This window comes from Anguilla rostrata, chromosome 6 (assembly GCF_018555375.3).
Source record: "Anguilla rostrata isolate EN2019 chromosome 6, ASM1855537v3, whole genome shotgun sequence".
NCBI classification, from domain to species: Eukaryota; Metazoa; Chordata; class Actinopteri; order Anguilliformes; family Anguillidae; genus Anguilla; species Anguilla rostrata.
Genome location: NC_057938.1, coordinates 10,283,476 through 10,305,261, shown reverse-complemented (window position 1 = coordinate 10,305,261; position 21,786 = coordinate 10,283,476). Strand labels below are relative to the sequence as shown.

Below are 21,786 nucleotides of genomic sequence, written 5' to 3'. Positions count from 1 at the left end.
AAAAAACAGTAAAAATCAACATTGTGAATTACTTTTCCATTAGGTTTACGTTTTATACAGTTTAACAGTGGCCTCTGTACCGAATGTAAGTATTTTTAAATTCTAGCAATATTTGTGCCGTATAATTTAAAAATATATTTTGACATTATTTTATAGTTATTCCTTAGCACTCCCACCAGAAAATCTAATTCTATTTCTTGTAATCATCTATGTACAATTGTGAACAGCACTGAAGAAAACCTTATTTCATGCACATCTGCAAATACATGTCACAGCTTGGTGTGGAGGCTAACCACAGCCCGTTTCGACATGTAATTTAAGTCTGTATAATTTTATCAGCAGTTCCAGCCATTTCAGGAATGAGCCAACTAGCATTTTATCCTCTGCCTTGTTTCATGTGCCATAAAATGGGCGTGTGCAGCCAAGAAGGACCCTGGGTGTCAGCTTCAGCACTGCCAGACTGCAGTCTGGATATTTTTAGTCCTACAGACATTAGCTGCTGCACATTTCTGCACACACTAACTGTCTAGCTGCATGTGGAGTCATATCTGAAGCCCAGGAAAGGCACAGCTATATTGAGGTGCTAGACTGTATACAGTATGACAGCGTTGTCTCAGTTACGCACCTCAATGTACCAAATGTGAGTAGACACAGAAAATATATTTGGCGACTGCTAAAGGACCCCATTTTAGATATGTGGGAAATGTTGGACTCAACTGTCGGTTGAGCTTTAGCACAACCTATGGAAAAATTGGAGTGCTCCACAGCGCCCCCTGGACTTCTCTTAAGGCCCTGCAGTGCCATGCCAGTGAATAAACATACTATTTGCTTGTTAAATAACATGTCCTCCGCACAGCATGTTTAAATAAATCCAACTTTTCACACACTCGTCATGCAGTACTTCTCAGCAAGCTCACTCACTCACTCGGGTTTTCGAACGCACCGCGCTCCCACAGGACAAAGACGGTATTAGGAGCTGTCGTTACACCGATCAAAACCCTCATTAGAGCGATGCGGCAGCCTCTCGGGGAGGCGATGGTTATCGCCGTACGCATGCCAGCCAGCCAGAGTCGAGTCAGACCTTCGGCCCTGGCGTCTATCCCTCAGTCTGCTATCTGCAGCTCAGATGAAGGTAATAAATGGGTCGTTGATTGGCGGTGTCTTCGTCCGAGGGCAGGGGCCTCTTGATCCCGGGCTGTCTGGGAGCGCAAGTAACACTGGCATGACAGGAGTGTGGGGGGAGGGAGGAGGGGGGTGGGGGGTGGGGGGGGCGGTTTGTGTGGTAACAGCCAGCACTCATCTGACGTTATCTCACCCCTGGCCCTCGACACAGCCACCACAATGGCCCCCTTTGTGCGACCCCCCCGACCCCTCCCCACCCCAGCCCAGCCCTCCCCGGCCATCCCTGCCCCGGGTGAAGTGAATGGACAAAAAGACTCATTTTTCAATTGACTGGAGGTCCGTCAGCCAGCGCCGCTACCCGCGAAGAGATCTTGTCAAATCGTGCAGCTTTTGATCTTTACAGAGAACGGGATTTTCCCTCGATTTCCTTTCCTTTACATAAGAACAAATACCATGGGAAAGGGTTGAAAATGAAACGATAAAAACCACATATTACACTTCCTACACGCAGATTCTCTCCACCATATATCTCGGTCCCTCTCTCTTTCCCTATCTGACTCGCTCCTTCACAGTTTTGGCTCTCTGTATCTATCTCTATTCGTATTTATTCAGTGGCAGTCCCTATTTAGTTTTTTACTTCAAAAGCCGTGATCCTGCGTGTTCCAGATGGTATCGGATCGCAGAGTTTGGTCTTTATGTTCTCCACAGGAGAAGGCAGAGTCGTGATCAACATGTGTTAATGGAACTGCCTTCCCTGTGGTGGTATTGTAAATTGTGTAACTGAGTCGTGATGCATGTCAGTACGCCTTTTATCTTTAGAGCAAAGACGAACCCATTAAATGCATTTTTAAGTATTTATGCACCTTGTCAATTAGACTCCCAGGATACAACTTAAATGGGATAATAGCCTTTCATATGCAATTTATTTGAATCAGGTCATAAACAAGCAAGCTAGTGGTTAACTATACTTAATGCCAGCACAAACGCTGGTGTATGTTTATTAAGACATTTTTACATTTTCCACTGTTTTGCAAGCCGAATGAAATGAGCAAACTGAAATGATAAATTTTCTTAAACATGACTGAATCTTTTTGCACATGAAATGTCCATCTGAGCACAGATTGCATGCAAGCAGAACGTTCTGCAGGTGCATGTGTGCAGGAGGGCTCCAGTAATCGGCTATTTATGACGGTGATAACGCAGGTGAGGAGTAACAAGCCTTAAAATACACGCCCATTTCAAAGCTGTGCCAACACACCTGGAGGCCAGCTACGGGCACTTGCACACTGAGAAAGTGAAACACACAGGGTGCCATGGAAACCGCTTCAGGGGTCACGAAACCTGAAAAGCGCACGCACCTGCATCAAATCACGCCGACTCGCTGGCGCATTGAGATCAGAGTCCGCTAATCGCAGCGCCGGGCCCAGGTGACACACCTGCAGGCCCACGGCGGCCTGTGGAGGAACACAGGTGCTTAATAATGGCGGCAGGCACAAAAATATGACGAGCAATCTAAACACAGAGGAACCCAACTGCGGTTCCCATGAATCTCTGGGTCTGGTCAGATGAAAGCCACAGCAAGTTCCGGGGATGGCATCACACTGGTTCCCATAACGACAGTACACCGTTAGTCATACATGCTAACCACCACCCCACACACAGACCCTGTTCCTGGCCCTGACCCTGCCTCTTCCCCCACTCTGCCCCGCCCCAGTGGATTTGAGCCATGGCCCACAGTTTGAGTTTTCCAGACACGCGCTCGGAGGCCACGAATCGCACCGTACGAGGCCTGATCGAACATTACACTCTCTCACTTTTATAGATTTGTCCTTGTGAGAGGATGCGTTCCTCAATGAGGAGAAAGTGACATCAGTCATCTCCTTCCTGGAGGGCACTGCCCCCCTCTCCTCAATCTATTCTCATTGGTTGTGCTGGCCATGATTTCAGGCCCAGTGTTTTATATGAATCCCCAAGTGTACTTGTGTTGGCTGGGATGGTATACTGTTCTACGACAACCATCAGTTAAAAATCAAAAAATACTTTGAAAAAGAAATTGCATTTCTTTCAGGTCGTCAGAACACAACAACATTGAACTGAAGAGAGCCGTTATGCAAAGGACATGTTCCTCCCACATCGCATATCAAGACAAAGAGAGATGGGTTGAACGAAAGTTGGTGGTCCTGAAACAGAAATAAATATGGAAGCATTTACTTTGAGAAAAAATTGTTTAAATCAGAAACATCGATGCGATTCGACCATTTTCAGTGCCTTTATTTGGTGGTACTGAGGAAAAAAAAAACATAAAATAAATCAACAAGGCAACTCCAGGGAACTCCAAACCCAGGGAAATATTATTTATGCAGAAATACCTACATATCTTAGCCGCGACACTTGGGCCAACTGGCAGCATGACAAACTCTACAGAAACGCTGTGAGAAGGAGCAGGGAGAGAGCACCACACGCTAACAGAGAGAGCAAAGTGCTGCGACTTCCCAAGAGAAAACATCTCCTGTATATATCTTTTTCATTTTGTTTGTTTTACTATTATACCTATGTAGCCTATAATATTGCACAGCACAGAGGATAATCGCATTATAATGTACAATCAGAAAAACTGATTGTTGAACCCTTGTGATATTGAAAAAGGTTATATCTCTCAGCCTAACAATGCCAATGGTTCCCAGGTTTTCAGTGTGTTATGGTTGTTCCATATAAGTGTTATTTTTTTGGTACATTCAGTACACTGACGAAGGCTTAGGCCAAAATGTTTGTGCATATCGTGCCCTCATACATGGATGCAATAGAACAATAGTTTATTGTATTCTCGTGAGTGCTGTCCGTTTTTCTCTTTCATTCTGTCTATCTAGCCACGCAGTCACTTAGAGCTTGTGATGCACTATATGACCAAAAGTATGTGGACACTCCTTGGTCTGGACAGCCCCTTAGTTCCAGTGAAGGCAAACCGTAATGCTGCAGCATACAATCACATTCTGTAGGATTCTGTGCTTCCCCAACAGTTCAGGGAATGTCCATATAAAAATGATTTTGTCGCGAACGGTGCAGAAGAACTTGACTGGCCTGCACAGAGCCCTGACCTCAACCCCATCCAACACCTTTGGGATCAGTTGGAAAGCCAACTGCAAGCCAGGTCTAATTGCCCAATCAGTGCTTGACCTCTTCTGGCTGAATGGAAGCGAAACCCTGCAGCAATGCTCCAACATCTAGTATAAAGCCTGTTATAGCAGCAAAGGATGGACCAACTCCATGTCAATGCCCATAATTTTGGATGAGATGTTGGATGTCAGGTGTCCACATACCTTTGGCCATGTAGTACAGATCTCTAGACTCTTAACTTTAAGATTCAGGGTTTCAAGCCCATTGTAACCGAATCACACCAGCATTGTTCAAATAACAGTTACAGTTACATGAAAAATGGTGGTGTTTATTAATCAGTGTGTTAAAAAAAAAAAGCTTTTCAGGTTGCTCTAGATAAAGGACCGAAAAAATACAGTCACATGATGTTTTCAATAGATGCAATTGTGTCTCCTGAAAATGCTAATGCACTGAGGATAATAATTTTTGTAGCATGACAGAAATGCTGCCCTATATCTTCAGTATTTCTTTACAAGAAAAAGAAATATAATTACAAGGCTTCACTGTCCTAGAAATATAATAAGCCTAAGCCAGTCACGGCTAAATCCAGGGAAGGCTGCCCCAGGCGTGGTTAATGAAAGCGTTTCACTTTAGAAAGGTCTGGGGGGAACATTCTACTTAGAGAGGGATTATGACCTTGACATTCCTGGGAAATGCAATTTCTTAAAGACGTCCAAATCCCAAGGTAAACACAGTTACCAGGCCGTATTAATGACATAATCTTTAGCCCCTCCCTCTCTCCCATATACCCCCCAGCCCCGCACCCTACTGCCTCCACAGCTGTGCAGACCTTACGAAACCTAATTAGGGTACAATCCATTAAATTATTTCCATTAGAGCCCCATTATACTGTACTTTATATACTCCAAAATGAATCAATTATTGTGTGTGCTACTTTATACGCTGTAATATAATATTTTGGAATATATCATACTTTTTCATTGTTCTCGTGCATATCTTAGGCTTGCCATTTCTACACTGATATCTAGAATGCTTCAAACGCAAGAAGCCGAAGGAATAGGGCACGGGGACTTGTCCTCTCCTCAGAGGGCCACAGCCAGTGCAATAAGGCTTCACTGCGTTTACAGGGCCTTCTCAATCAGCCATGGACTGGCCCAATGCGGAGGGGGTCCGCTCGTGCTCTAAGGTTCTGAATGAGACTTTACAAAACCGGATTAAATCAAGGATACTCACAGTCCCCTGCTGGCCTTAGGCAGCCACTGTGTGGGACTGCTGCATTCTGTAATCAACCCTTCCTGTCAAATTAAATCTCATCCCATGGTTCATTTCCTGTTACATCACATTTGCTGACAGAAAAAGTACTTACAGTACATATGTTGACACATATTGAACCTACTCAGAGGGCTGATCGCTAGTTGAAATGAAGAGATTCTACCTCTCTAAGCTCTAAGCTCTTTCTTATACTTAAAGCTTAAAGCACTGAATTCAAACAAATGCCTTCAAGGGCACCCGGGGCTGTTATTTTACCTTAAGCTCTACATCTACACACTTCATGCAGTTGTCGCAGTATGGGGTCCTTAGTCCTTGCGAATGAGGTGAAAAGGGCTCACTATTTTCAAGCTTCGACAGGAATTACTATTCCAAATACTGAGCCTTCAGACAGACATTCGATTGAACATGAACATGCTTGTTTGTGGGTTGTCATGTTTGAGCTATAAATTAGCCATGAAATTTCAGCCTAGCTGAATTTACATTCTTATGAAGATCCAACAGAAAGAGAGATGGAGTACTAGGGTGGTACAAGCAAATACTACCAAATAAATATAACTCTGCCCACCACTTTACAGCAGGTGTTCATGAGCCTGGAGACTGTGCTGGACTTCATAGCCTCTACTTCATGAATATTAATGCAAAAAAGTAACTGCCTTTTTCTTTGTCTCTTTTTAACAAATGTCGCATACATACCACAGTAATTGACTACTGATGTCATATTAAACATTAAAATCAGTAACCAAATCATGGTCAAGTATTCACATGATCAAATAACCAGCTTTCTTCATTTTCTACAGTCCTTCAGTGAACTATAGTAGAGTAGAGCCAGAGAGGAGCACAGACTGCCAGTATTTATATGAAAGGAAAAATATTATATAATAATCTTTAAAAAAAAAGACATTAACAACCCACTCGCTCTTTGGTATTTATGGTACAGTAATGGAACGTTAGCACTTAGCTGATCAGCGAGAGCAAGTATAATACCTGACACAGCTGCAATCGAATGCGGTTTAGAGGATGGGTCCCCCCAAGCCAGTCAGGAGCAATATCCATCTTCGTTTGTTACAAACAGGAAATTCATATCAGGGCACGGGTGGGATGAAGGTGCGGTATGTTTCAAAGGGCTGCAGAACCATAGGATTCCTTCCACTGAAATACGCCAGTCCCCAGGTTCATCAAGCACCTGATTCAAGAGATTTTTCGAAACCTTGTTTTTTTTCTAATGTATTCAGTAGGTTATCTTTCAATGCGATGCACCTCATCGCTAAAACTTCCTGTGAAGCACATGCTAAAATCCAAATCTGGAAACCTAACTATGCCCCATTGAAACAAATGCCAAATTACACCTAATTGCAGTGCTCAGGTGGATGTCACACATTGAGGGTTAAAAGGTGAATTCCTGTACCTCACTGTATAGTCATTATCCAGACCATAAAGTTCCCTGGAGGATCAAATCGAGGGGAATTAGGTACCTCATTACACCGGTCTAAAAAGATTATGACCCTCCAACCTCTTGAATCTAATGAAGTGTGCCAGTATTGATTTGGCATCAGCCTGATAAGTCCCGCCCACTCATTCCAAATAGCCAATCAGACACCGCAGGCAGAAACGGCATGCGAGATGGCATGAGAATGGGAAACCCTATGTCTGAATACGGCTCACAGTCTTCTGTTCACCTGGGTCAGCTTTGGCCTCACTCTAAACTCCCCACTGCAGGGAGCTGTCGATTGGCCGAACGTACATTCAGTATTTCAGAGCAGCGTTTGAACATTAAAACATTAAAATTAGAACATTTGGCCAATTTATAAGCAAGGAACTCATTTGATATCAGGTAAAAATCAATAGGGAGGTGCGACAGAAAGTGAGTTCACACAGCTACGTGATACAGTAAGAGGGTGTTGTGCGGTGCTGAGTGACGCACGCAGCAGCTGCAGTCAGCCAAGCGTGGTCAAGGGGAGACAGGAAAGACTGAGGCAGCAGGAGAGACTGAGGCGGCAAGCCGAACAACCCATCCGCTCATTAAAACCACAGGAAGGAGAACCATGTCGACAGGCACCTCTTTTTCTGGGTGAATCCGGTCAACCCCGAGTTTTTCCGCTCCTCGGTGTTTGACGTCATGGCTGACTCACATTCCAGCCCCCTATCACCCCCAACCCCCGCCCCCCCCCAAAATCCTCCATGCTGCCTAATTTCGTGGAGGGACGCGCTCCAGTCTGAGCAGGATGCCACAACCTTGTTTCACGGCCAGGAACCAATTCAATTTGCAGGCTGGCCGAATCTCAGACCGTCTCAGTTTTTACTCTGGTTATTTATTCATTTCTTTCTTTTTTTATTTAAACATCTATGCAATTCTATTTCTCAAATATTATCGGTCTGACTACATTTGATTGTGAAGACAAAGTCCAGTGACCCAGGTGACAAATCCAGCCCACAGCCCACACACCATGGAGAAGATGAAAATACCTCCTTTCACAGAAGGCCTCATTGTGCTCTGCTCTTTGTTGATTTCTATTGGATTTCTGTTGGTTCTATTCTAGCATCAAACTGCCTCTTTTTTCTAGCGTTTGAGAATTTTTCATTAGGGAAACAGTATTTTACCACCTCATTAAAACAACCAGAGAACTGTCTGACAATAATTTGCACCCACGATAATAATAATAATACCCATTATGCCTCAATGAAACAACATCGTATCACAAACTACATTGAGTAAATTGCCAGTTTGGAGGCTGGATGCATTTTAATGCCTCTGGATCTGGAGCAGAAGAGTCTGAGGCCACAGAGAGAAAAGCAGAGACAGAGGGATCTACAGAAAGAGGGACTGCAGATCTAAAGACAGCAGAGATGGATAGATGGAATAATAATAGAATAAAATAAAATGGGGAACAAGAATGTGTCAGAGGACCATCAGTATACTCAGATGATCGGAAATTGGGAGTGAAACAGGAGGAGAAAAAATGAGGGGGTAAAATGTGGAAAGAACTAAAGAACTAGAGAGGATTAGACAGACATTAACAGCAAGAGAGAGAATTGAAAAGCGGTAGATATATATAGAGAAAGAGAGATAGAAAGAGAGACAATAAAAGAGAGAGAAGAGTGAGAAGACTTGGAAGCTGTCTGGCCTCCTTTGTCCCAACAACAGGAGCCTTTCCCTGAGGATGAAGGCTTCAGACTGCATGAATGATTTATGGTGAGGGGCTTTTAAACCCACACTTCCTGCACATCACTCCAAGCCTCCACCCCCATCAAAATGCAGGCCTGTTACCCAACACCAACCTCCCAAATCCAAAACAAGGCCAATTTTTAAACACCCCAATCCCAAGCGCAGGCCCACTATCAATCTCAGCCACGCCCACCCCCCCCCCCCCAAACCCAACCCAGCTCACCCCAGGTAAGACCTATGCAGCATGACTACCAGAACTGCACAGGCATGCAAACACAGAAACGTACACTTACACGCCGCCCAACACAATGCTGGGTTTGTTTGGGCGTTGTGAAATATTCATGAGGGCAGACGCCACAGGAGTATGGAAAGAGCAAGAAAAAGAGAAAGTGAAAGAGACAGGAGGAAAATAAAGATGCAGAGAGAGCTGCTCCCTTTACCATCTGAACACACAAACACAAAAACAAACCCAGTCCAGTCACTGCGCCTCACATAGATTCTATGCTAACAGTTCTTCTGTATGCATGCTAGGTACGTCTCCTAACATCTCCTGATGCTCGCATCCTCGCTCGGCCTGACCAATCATGTCACGCCAACCAGATCTCATCAGACTCTGCAGTATCACTGTTGAAGGGCAGTATTCTAGTCATTGGAGGACCAGGCTGCAGTATCAGAGAGGGAGTGTTCCTACTCATTTGGATGTGCTCCTGTTCTCCATCACAGTCCCAGTGAGTCAAACCCATATGCACAAAAATAAAACCACGCCTTGGAAAAAAAAAAAAAAAAAAGAAGACAACAATGGCTAATGCTGTGTCGGGCTTCGGCTTAACCTGTGCAGACTGCCCTATGTCCCCCACAGGGCAACATTACAGCAGGTGCAGCCGAAGCACAGGCTTAGGACCGATGTCTGCATTCCTCTGACATCTCCTTTAATGGTAGTGCTTTACTCCGTCTCAGACAGGCCCCTCAGTGACGGGGGAGCATTAGGCCTGATCTACTTCCCGCTCTCTTTTCCTTTCAGCCGAAAAGACACCAAGAAGACACCGCTGGAAATCGGGCGGATGACTTCTTTGCCGTTTGATTTACTTTTTAATTACAGCAACGGTGGGGGGCGGGGAAGGGGGTGGGGGGGAAGAGAGCCGCAGCCGAATTTACCGAGCCGCCAGCTACCGCCACCGACCCGCAGGAGACGAGTCTCGCGCCCCCGCCAGACAGATCGACACCCGGGAAGCGCTTCGCGCCTTCGCTCCCGCGCTCGAAACCGCGGCTCTCGCTAATCACCTTGAAGTGTTACGCCCGTACGCGCCTTAGCGACGCGAGTGCCAGGGCTCCACCGAGAGTCGCTTAGCACGGAGGAAACCGCCGGGGTGCCAGGGAAAAACTTTATCATCCGCGCTGTGGTTTTCAGCTCCACGTAAATCAGTGTTTTAATCTGACAAGGGCGCGCGGTCGCTAATTTGCAAGCTGCTTTGCATTTGGAATTTCTGGCCTACAGAGCACAAAAATGAAAATGTGAAGAATTTCGCAACAGGACATTTAAAAAAAAATCACATGGTTTAAGACATCTTAATCTTTCTTTATCCCAGTCTATTTTCTCAGTTACTGGACAGCCACAATTTTCAAAGGGTCATATTTCTCTACTCCACACAGTATGAAAGGCATGTTTTGACTTTCAGTAAATAACACTTTTTCTTTCTTATTCACACATGTAATTAGAATTGCCAATCATCAGCTTAACTGAGACAATTCATATGCTGAGATAGCTTAATGTGTGATAAATTTGTGGTAAAGAAATCCTTTGGCATTTTAATTACTTGGCTACACAGAAACCAAACACTTTTTTTATTATCATACCAGTAGATATCACATCATATGAATGACCTTAAAGTGCTGTCTAAAATTAGGGAATGCCACTAATGTGGGTGAGCTGTTCAGTTTCAGTGTGTGTGTGTATATGTATGTGCTTATGTGTGATTGCAGTTTTGATTATGTGTGTGTGTGTGTGTGTGCATGTGTGTGCGCTTATTTTGTGTGAGAGGTGAGAGAGCACAGTCCCTGTGTGGCCTATAGTCTCCCACACTTCCTGTAGTGACTGATGAGACGCAGGGCTGTAGTCGTCCCATGGGGGTGCTGTATCCGGCAGCTGGACAGCGGCTCCGCCCCCCTCTCTCCTCCCCACAGCCGGGCTCGGGGGAGATGCCACCCCAAACGCTCACCCAGCTGCCCCTCCCCGCCCACAGTCCGCCCGCCGTCCGCGTGCGTTTAGGGAGCCTTCCTGCGCGTCTGAGCGTATCGAAGCGGAGAGGAGGGGCTGCACAAAGCCCACGCTGCGAGGAGGGTTCGCCGCGCTCAGGGGAACGGCACGCGCACCCCGTCTCTCCCCCCCCGCCCCCCCTCCCCCGCCGCGCGCCTGCGCGGGCTTCGTTTGCGACCCCGCGCACGTCTGACTGATCGCCTCCTCTCCCGCTGTTTGCCCAGCACGTGTGCTTTCATCTGCTACAAGATAAAAATAACTCCCCGGGATGAAAGGCAGCGACGAGGCGAAGTCCCCCATCTCTATCACAGGCAAAGCGCCACTTTGACTGACTACCTGCGATGTACGCCTTGTCCCATTTGCATGCTCCTCTGGCACGCGGCATGCCACTCACTGCATGTCAGAGTGGGCGCAGAGGAGCCGGTTTACAATGTCACCTCTGTACCAAAATGCTCAAGCAGTATTCCCTTATTGAATCCCTGAATTGAATGTAGAGTATGTGCTGCAACATAAGATTCCTGCATAAGATGTATGCATATGCAGAATCTGTCAGAGCATTAGAATTCTCATCCCTCCCTCGGTGATGCACAGAAACGGAATCCTGCAGTGGATTAGACGGGATCTTTGCTGTGTTGTGCCCATTCTCGGTGAAGCGCATTATCATGCTTCGGTCGTCCCTGGAGGTGGAGGCAGGGTGCTTCGTCAGCACCATCCCCCGGCCCCCCTCGCTGGGCAGACACACGGAGACGGAGAGAACACGTTCCGGTCTGGAGGCCTGATTAAGAGAGCTCGGGAGGAGAGGGAGCTAGATGGGCTTTCTGCACGCGTGTGAGTGTACAAGAGTGTGTGTGTGTGTGTGTGTGTGTGTGTGTGTGTGAGAAAGAGAGGGTTAATATGTGCAAAGCAGAGGGACCTCCTAGCTCTGAAAACCACATGCACTGAGATCAGGGTTTTGGCAGGAATGTGGGCTGTGGGTGGTGGGTGGGTGCAGTGGGCACAGCGAACGGCGGATGGTGGAGGTGTTTAGCAGTGGGCGTGGCCCATGTCCGGGGGCTTGCCTCAAGGTCTTTTGTCTGGGAGGGAGGGCACGGCTGCTATGGTAACAGCGAGCCCAGCGCAAGCCCCGTCCGAACCCAGCCAGCCCAGTCTAGCCAGAGCCCGCGCGGTATTTATGGAGCCGGAGACAGGGGGCTAGCGCCAACGAGGCCCCGCGAGCTCTGAGAAGCGCGAGCGCCGAGGGTCCGAGCCGACGGACGCCGGCGCACTCCTGACACAGCGAGACCGCTCCGCCCGCCTGACGAACGCTGCCGACACCCTCTCCCCGGCTCGACTCCAACGGGCGGGTCAGAGGCGGGGGGGGGGAGGGGGGCCTGAGAAAGCGGGCCTGTCACCGCCGGCGAGCCGCGCGCGAGACGACCAGACCGGGGGAGAACACTCGCGGCTCTTCGACGACGGTTACTCGCGCTGTTCACAAAGGTCACAGATCAGCACTCGGTATTAGCTTCTGCAGATCCGTCAACGCGCTTGGGACTCCAGCTGAAGAGTGAACGCTCCTAATGCGGTGAAGAACGCACTGGAGTGAGCAGCTCAGAGATCACGTCTCTCCCCCCCCCCCAACCGCTCATCCCACCGGCCTCTCCTCCCCCCGTCCCCCCGTCCCCCCGTCCCCCGTCCCCACACACATTTTCAGTCTGCAAGATAACAGCTGCTTCTCTGTTGCTGTAATTTTACATAATTTCTACCTTCGATCGAAGCTTTTAAAAAAAAAAACATTTTCAGGTAATTGAGCCCACCTCCGAACGGAAAAAGAGAACAGAGGCGCTGCCAAGCACCGGAGAGCTAATGAGAACGGCGCCCAGACGGGCGAAACGCTGATACCGTAGCGATCGCTGCCGATACCAACCGACGCGGCGTTATTTATCCACACTCATCCATCTCCCCGCTCCCCGCAGAAGTACACGATTTCTCGGTAATCCGGGGGAAGGCAAATGTGATTAAAATTCATACATATTTAAACAAGGCAGGTAAGCAGCTCACTGTGTTCAGAGCCTGCAGTCACAAAATCACCAACCAACAGCTTCCAATATCACTGCCGTGCGATGGGCAGACCATTTCGCCGTTTAAGGCCAAAAGGCCCAAGGAAGTAGAGTGGGAGTTGAACACCACTGTTGCTGCCATTTACTCACTATATTAACAAAAACCTTTTTAAAAAATGCCAGGGGGATAACTGTGAAACAGTTCTTGGAGGATGGGATTTTGCATTCCAAAGCTTCTGTGGGTTTTGACTTTAAAAGACCGATCCTTAAGCTCGATTGGTAAGGACTGCTGGCCTATCAACCGCACTGCCCACAAATAATGAAGTGTGGCGGCACCACAAGGGCACGGCAGGCATTCCTCAGCACTGGGGCCTACACATTTTACAGTGGAAAATGAATTAGCGCTGGTGTTAATGGATAAGGCCCCCGGAGTGCATTTCATTTCATTACTGGACATCTGCCACGCCTTAAGACATTGGTTGCAGAAAACAGTAGTTTGCGGTTTATCCTCTGTAATCCTTTAATTCTGTTGACAGCGTAACCAAACAGTTCAGGCTATGTTAATGACCGTTCTTGCTTTCTGCTGAATTCTGAACATTCTTTTGGAACCGTTGTAACTGCACATAAACCGAGCACAGCCATGGTACTTTGACACAGATGAGCCATACTTCAGCCTCACAGAGACACTGTGAGCTCTGTGTGTTTACTGTCTGTACTGTGGATTAGACAGAATGTGACACACCAAACTTCAAACCATGGACAATGAGATCAATCAATTGCTTGGATTGGTATGCAAATTCTTTTCAATTAACAAAAAATATATAAAGTGAAATGGACCATTTTATTCCTTATTATCAGTATTCATTAAGGAAGCCAAAGAACCTAGTGCAAACTAATTAGCTAAATATAATTAATCAATATTTTCCATTTGCATGCCTGATAGTGTCAGTAAATGCAAATCTCTGCAGTGAGTCATTGTTTATACAGACAGGACACACATACACACACACTGTTTGGAGGGAAAAGTTTGCATCAAGTTAAATAAATATTCAACCTTGGGAGCCAGAGAATATTTGAATATCAAAGTTATTTAAATGTGCATCTCTAATTCGCGCGCGCACAGTATCGACCTCAAATCAAAGCACATCGTTCATGCGTCAAAGACACGGTGTCTGAGGTAACGGGGTAGCGATGGTAGCACGACTCATTGGAAAGTTTATTTAACCAGCTCCAAGGACTGATGGGACACGTAGTCTGGGCCGACTCAGGATCAGCGAGACTCAAATCGGTTAACAAAAGCTTTCAAGCAGGCTCGGGAATGCACAGCGACTTCAGGTCTTGTACGACAGCAGAGCAGCACAAGTGGACAGTGAGACAGCCATGGCCAGCTTGTGGTGGGTCTGTGTGTAACCAGGGGCTGTAGTTAGGCATCTACTATCACCACCGTCACAGAGAGCGTCCTCCATCGCCTCTCGAAAAGCCTCGGCACGCAGGGCCGCGTGGGCGGGGGTTAGACAGTCTGAGCGCCCCTCTTATCTGCAAAGCCCTGATAAATGTACAGCGGGGGGCCGGACAGATTCTCTCTCATCACGTCGGCTGCTTCTCAGCCCTCGTGAGTCATGTGCTTACCGATCATATCGCGCCATAACTCCAATTAACACTAATTAGAGGCCGCGCTGATCCGCGGCCCCGCTGCGATGGCTTTCGGCTGCTCTCTCTCTCTCCGTTTCTGCTCCTCTGTTCCTTTTTCTCTACCCTTTTTCTCAACTGAAAGGCAATCAAACCCCCGGGTCTTTTAGGTGCGTGGAGGTGAAGCACAAAACCGCTTCAATGTCACTGCTTTTTAAAAAAAAAAATTTTTAAGCATTATAAGCGTACTACCCACCCATAATCGCGGTAGAACAGGGTACAGAAAAGACATCAGAGGTGCTGGACGGGAGACGGGAGCTCGATCAAATCACGAGATCGATTTTTGGGGCGAAGCTAGTGCTGTTTTTGGAATTTGGCTATACTCCACAGGAAGCACCAGTTAGCCAAGTCATGTGATCTGTGTCCGTGTTCAGAGTGACTACCTGGGCACTGATACAACTAGTGTGCACTGTGTTGATTCTCAAACATGCACAGGCTCAAATGCTCTTGACTGGCTATAGCTGGACCACAGTGAGACCTCCTCAAAAACCTCACACGGGGGAAGACCATTTTCAGTTCATTCACTGCTGTATAATGTAGTTATATTTAATTCTGGATTTGTTACCAACAGTGTATCTGCATGGCAGTTTGGACAATCGTTTGATCATCTCATTTAAGAACATCTGAATGCCAAGTTTTTAAAACCACATGCAAGTACATAAATAAAAGCTAGCAAAGAAGATTTAAAGAACAGAATTGGTCATTTAAAAAAAAGGAAAAATGATTTTATAACGAACAGAACGATGGTGGTCCCACCTCCACCAGTCTCCAACCACATAATCCCTCATATTTCTGGCCAATTATAATTTGCTGAACCACAGTTCTGTTATATAGATTGCTAGCCATTCCGCAGCCTTCTCCGTTTCATGCTAACAGCCCCGTGGTAACAGCAGCTCCTGAGATGAATAACCAAATAGAGACCCAGGCTAATGGATTTCAAACTGACATCTCCTTATCCAGCACACTTCCCCTCTCTCGTCCAATCAACTATGAAACTTGGTGACATCACAGCACCGGAACAAGTAGGGTACAAGAACAAAGGTGTGAATAACTGTGAACAAAGTCAGGGACTTCACTGACATCAGCGTTCACAAAATTTTTGCACAGTACATTTTAAGTGCAAATACTGTACAATATGGCAAGAGTATTGTGGATTATTACAAAAACCGAGGATTCCTAACTTCCATTTCAAAATTGAGGGATTACATTCATTAAGTTCACATCAAAAATGTACAGACGCAGGCCTACGTGTCACTCAGAAATACTTTTGCGCCTGGACAAATGCACAAAGTGCTTAATACTGAAGCGTTTTACGCGTCTGACAGCCAATGAACCACTCTCCTTTAAAAAAATCAATATTGGCTAATCACTGCCAAGACGGCCTGATAAAAAGAGAAAGGAGGAAAGACAATCTCGATAGCGAAGCGAGGAGGTGTCTTATCAGGAAAACTAATTTAGGCAACGGTCACGTGCCTTGGCTGAGCAACAAAACGGCCCAAAATGCTCCTGCGGGACGGACATCTGTTTGGCAGACCGCAGGATACCAGCAGCGATGAATTAGTGACATTTGGCTCAAATGGGAGCTCAATAGCTGTGTAATATCAGCTGGTTATCATTGATTGACAAAACAATCTCCCTCGCTGCAAAATGTCTAACCTTTGATGTGAACTCGCATGCAGACAGCAGGCACTGCACAGTCCTTTATTAGGAAAGGGGGGAAGGCGGGGTGAAATATAGGTGTGTTTTCAGACTTCTCTGACTCAGAGGAGACAGTGCGGGGATTTCTTTTTTTTCTAAAGCCCTGTTTACAAGCACCATGGAGGAGAGCCCAAGGGCACAGACATTTCAAACCAAGGGCTGCAAGGCTAAACATAAATGGAGGTTTACAAACACAGGGCTGCAGAATAAGTCTTGTGCCCCTGGATGGTACTGCTCCCCAAGTACTCATCTAGGATGACCCGAATCCTAACCCCAACAATTCTGCACAAAAACCTGGTACCGATCCATGTTTCAGTATTCCTCGGCACTACACAATTCCACCAGCGTTATCTATAACAAGGAGGCTGTACACACAGTAAAGACATGCCATTTATGACACTATGTAAATGTCCAATTCAAGCAGGCGGTGAGGAGTCAGATACAGTACGGAGGAAAGTTACAGAGAGAGAAATATAGAGAAAAAAAAGAGACAGACAGCAGGAGAGCAGGACAGAGAGGCATAACCGAGAGGAAATGAGAGAGAAAGAGAGGGGTGGAAGGACATGGAAAACGAAAGGCAGTGATGGGGGAAAGTGAGTGAAAAAAAAACCAAAAGAGAGAGTGAAAGGGCAAACAGCATGCTATTCCTGCCCCCTGTCCGGTGTGACATCACCTAGGATGTATGGCCATGCCAACACACCAGCAGTCTGTTCACAGAGCCAGCGAATGAAATGGGGGAAAAGGTGTGCTATGAGTTCATTCTCAGTCACCTGACAACATGCCCAGCAGCAGATAAATGACTCACTATTGCTGTGGGGAAATGAAGTGTATGGAAATACATTGGATGAATAAATAATTATTATTATATAATGCATTATATAATAACAATGATAATAATAATAATAATAATAATACTAATAATAATATCTGAGTGTAACAGAATGTGATTCAAAATATGAATTTAGTGCCAGTGGTGCACAATGCACTGTTATGGTCATGAATAAGATATGACAGGGCCTCTGAATGATTTACTAGAATGGACTCTTCATCGCATCCTGCATATGTTGGCTTCCACTGTGTTACTGAAAAAGAATAGAATGACCTTCCCAGCCTCTACCTCGTCAACTTGCAATCTTCTATGTCCTTGGCATCGCAATCAAGCCACTTCCATCCGTGCAGAAATAACTACGCTCTCATCCAGATCTGAATCCCTCTAGTGTGCCAACTGCAGCAGAAATTGAGCTTACAGGTGTATATATAACCCGTGGCACACATTCTAACTGAATAAGAAATTGTTATATAAATACACCACAAACCATCACACATATTGCAAGGGTTGCGGAGTCATCTTTGTGCAGCCATCTGTGAACAACCAATCACAGACTGGCAATCTTTTTTTTTTTTAGGTTTTGCACTTAATTTTTCAAACTCAAGTAACATTCTGGAATGTCTCACTTGAGACATTTTACTCTCAAAATAGTAAATTGGGAAACTAAGACATTAAAAGATCTAACTACAGCAGTAAAATAAAGCCAATGAATAACACACAACTGATTCAAGACAATCCCACCACATGATTCATGTTATATGGTTTACCAATAGTTTTAACAGTGCTGCAATTCTGAAGCAGCTGCTTTAAAAATATAGCGTAGATAAGTCAGATCAATAATTAGTTTCACTGAATGACAGTCTGTTGGCACCAATGGTGCAGGTTTTTTTTTTTTTTTTTTTTTGCTCAAATATAAATTAGAATTTGGTCAGAATAGACACTGCAGCTTTGCAGAATCCCAGACATGATAAATTCTGACATTCACAGGACCACTTATCAGTCCGTTCAGACTGTTAAAATGATAAGGTAGGTTCGGATGAGTCACCTTTTCACACAGTCTGTTGTGCGAAATGATCATTAAGATCATTCTGTGTCATTACAATGGGTGTGTTCAGCATGACGGCTCTCCCGTTTCAGTGGCTTCTTTGCACCGGTGAGAAAGTTATTCTAAGAAATGAGGGAATTGCATGAGATGACAGCAGGTGATCTGCGGTAAATCCTTGTTTGTGAATCAATTCCCTGAAAGCAGACACTGAGACCTGCGCTGACGTCACATCTGTGAAGTTCTCGTGCATTGAAGCAGCCTGAAAACGTGTCTTGGCCGGTCTGGAAATAAAGGAGGACCAAAAAAAAACGCAGATATCTCATGGCTGGTGGAACTTTACTGTGGAACTTTTTTTGTAAATGCGCTGTATCCACAGTTCACAGAACCCTCAGAATTGATCTCAGACTCATTTCTGCTCAAATGAATTAGCCGCGAGCCAGTGTGAATAACCCTCGGAACGTATCCGATCAGGACACAAAAGTGTGAAAATCATGATTTTCTAATAGCTTCTTCAATCCAAATGTATTTTGTCTGTTGTCATTGGCAATGTGCAAAATGTCCTGGAGAATTCACATTTTATTAACTGGATTGGTAGCCTATGTAAAGAGTTTATATTTTAATAGTGACCAAGAAGACTGTCATGACAACTACCAGAGACCTTTTTGTATGCAAGCCGTGAAAGACCAGAGGCCCCACGGGGTAATATACTGGGGGAGAGAATGAGAGGGAACTGCCTTGATGTGCAAATATGTGATCATGAGCACAAGTGGTCTGTGCCTTCCCTGACAATAATTGCAATAAGTCTCTTAGCAGTGCTATGGCGGAGGTGCCAATCGTATATCAAATACATCTCGGCTCAATCACTCGTCTCATGCGACAAAAAAAAAAAAAAAAAAGATTGACGCCGATTTATTACTTTCATTTTTTAATTACAACGTCATCATCATTATGAGCAGAAGCAATATTACGATTCCTGCTTGTATTAGCGTTATTTGGATGCCTCAAAAGTCGAGAGTAGCCTAAAGCATGCGTCACACTGAGTTGAACAATGTTTTGAAAATGTGTCTCGGGTAATAATTTCATTTTAACAATCCTGAAAAGTTTGAGTGGGAGCTGTTGGTGCACCTACGAGACAAGCTGAGGTGACGCAAAGACAGTTTTCCTGGATGCTGTGCCTATAGTAAGATTCAGAAAAAAATCAGATTGATAAACGAATGAGATATAGCACACTAAAGCACACATACTAATACATTATGGGCATGTCATAGAAGCAAATGTTATTGGCTGCGACGCTATTAAAATATATAGCCTAACTAAGCAAAAAATAAATAAAAAATCCAAACTGTACGGGAAAAATATTGATTTCAGAATGAAAATTTCTCTTACCAGATATTTCGGCCTGAGGAACTCCGCTCAGGCTAAAACCCTTGCCGTTGTAGAACTGCCTGACATCCGAACAGCTGCGGGCTTTGCTGCTCACATTGTCCCCGAAAACCGGACCGATGAAGACGCAAAAAAGAAAAGCCCACAGTATATCCATTTTACAGGGGGGCGAAATGACCACCACACGGTTAAGTGCAAATCCGAGAACAAGTGAGAGTAATATTGAAAAGTCCTAAACTGCGAGAGGCATCCGCTCGGCTGACTGTCCGGTAACGGGGTGGTAAGCGCTGCAGCACGCCTCTAGCTAGCGGTGGTCGAGGACATGTAATACCAGCCTGTTCTTCTGAAATCTGAAACGAATTGCAAGTGTATCCGGAGACTGACTGCAAGAGTTTCAATCCTTCCAAAGGCAGTTTTGCTTCCGCACTCTATACAAATGAATCAGGTTACTCAAATGCGTCAGTTGCAATGAATCATGCCAGTATACAGACAACAATTTTGTTATTTTGGAGAGGACATGAAATAGCCTAAGCGAAGAGGGGGAAATAATTATGTAAAACGAAATGCATATACAATTCAACAGAAAAAAACGAGCCAATACAACATAAAATTAAACGGGTTTTGATATTAAACGAGAAAGAGCAATCCAACACAGAGATACGATATTCTGCTGCAGTTAAGGTATTTGGGTACACGTGCCAGAGCGCAAGGAGTGAGTGTAGTTGCGTTTTCCAGTCGGCTTTATTGCGGAGATGCTCTCGCGGCACTGCCTTGTGGACAAGTGAAGGAGAAGGGAAGACACCACCTGCAGGGCATGGAGTTCGTGTTTCTGCGCGAGGCTTTCTGAGGAGCTTCCCTGCAGGAAATTGCATCAAACCAGCGGGTCGGCCAATAGAGGGGGTTATTTTTTGCCACTACTCAATGGGGTTTTAAGGTTGGGGCTGTTTTCAGGGTGTTCTGCCGACCTGTCTATTCACTGACTCTACATAGGCTACAGTGCCTTGAGAAAGAAGCCTATTTGCCCCCTTCCGTATTTCCTTATTGCTTATTTGTCACACTGAATGGTTTCATATCTTCAGACAAAACGTAATATTAGACAAAGGTTATAAAACACACAAAACCGCGTGAAAAAGTAATTGCTTCCTTAAACCTAATAACTTATTGCACCTTTAGCAGCAATAACTGCAACCAAACGCTTCCTATAATTTCAATATTTCCCATCGTTATGGTTTTTGAGCATGAACTGCTCGTTTCAGTTCCTGCCACAGCATCTCTATTGGGTTCAAGTTGGAGATAACGGCTCTCACTGTGGTTTGGTGGAGTCCCATAGCCTTAGAAATGGCTTTGTAGCCCTTTCCAGACTGAAATATTTAAACAAATTTTCTCATCTTTTCTGGAATTTAGTGTGCTTGTAGAAACTTTGTGGTGACTAGCTCACTCTGATCATAAGATGTTATATGACTGAGATTTAGATTAATCAGGGCTGGCTGCAATCAAGCCTGGCTGTTCAGTCAGCTGAATCAAATGATCAATTAAATTTGTTTAATTGGTTGATTGAGTACCTAAGGGATAGTGACGTTTTCACATGGGTGATATGGGTGTTTGTTATCTTTTTTCATTAAATAGATTAAATAATTTTAACTTGTTTAACCTGTAATGTGTTTTTGTGTTTACTCCATTTCCATTTTGTCTAATATTAAATTTTGTCTAAAGATTTAAAACCATTCAGTGTGACAAATATGCAATAATAGAGTCAGTCAGGAAGGCGGCAAATCCAACCATTATATAAATTCCACAAATTAAACGAAACTAGCAGCACACAACTAGACACCCCAACAAACGTTTCTCTTACCTCTGTCTTTATTTATTAACTGTAAGATAAAGAACTACGATTCATTGCCAGTATTAGCAATTGTAACACAATAAAGCAACTCAAGAGACTTTAAATTGATTGCACTCACCATATGTTACAAGTAAAACGAGTTGCTAGCAGAAACAGCTTTATAAATTAATTTTTAAAAGAGCTTGCCTATCCTAAACTCGCCAGGCTGCATGCACATACATTTTTCCTCCGAACCGTATATTTTTCAGGAAAACTATGAAATTCAAAGTAGCATATGGTTGCTTTCTTCAAGAAATAGTGCACTGAGGCATAGATAAAGTCCACATTGGGGAAAAATT

At 45.1% G+C, this 21,786-nt stretch overlaps 1 protein-coding gene across 1 annotated transcript in view; it reads right to left on the bottom strand.

Moving 5' to 3' along the window:
- LOC135256483 (glypican-1-like) overlaps window positions 1-20,457 on the bottom strand; it is a 67,290-nt gene extending 46,833 nt beyond the window's left edge. The window contains exon 1 of the mRNA XM_064338291.1: window positions 19,609-20,457. Coding sequence (XP_064194361.1) covers window positions 19,609-19,762 — 154 coding nt within the window. The 5' untranslated portion in view covers window positions 19,763-20,457. The remainder of the gene's footprint in view (window positions 1-19,608) is intronic.
- Between the last annotated feature and the right edge of the window lie 1,329 nt (window positions 20,458-21,786).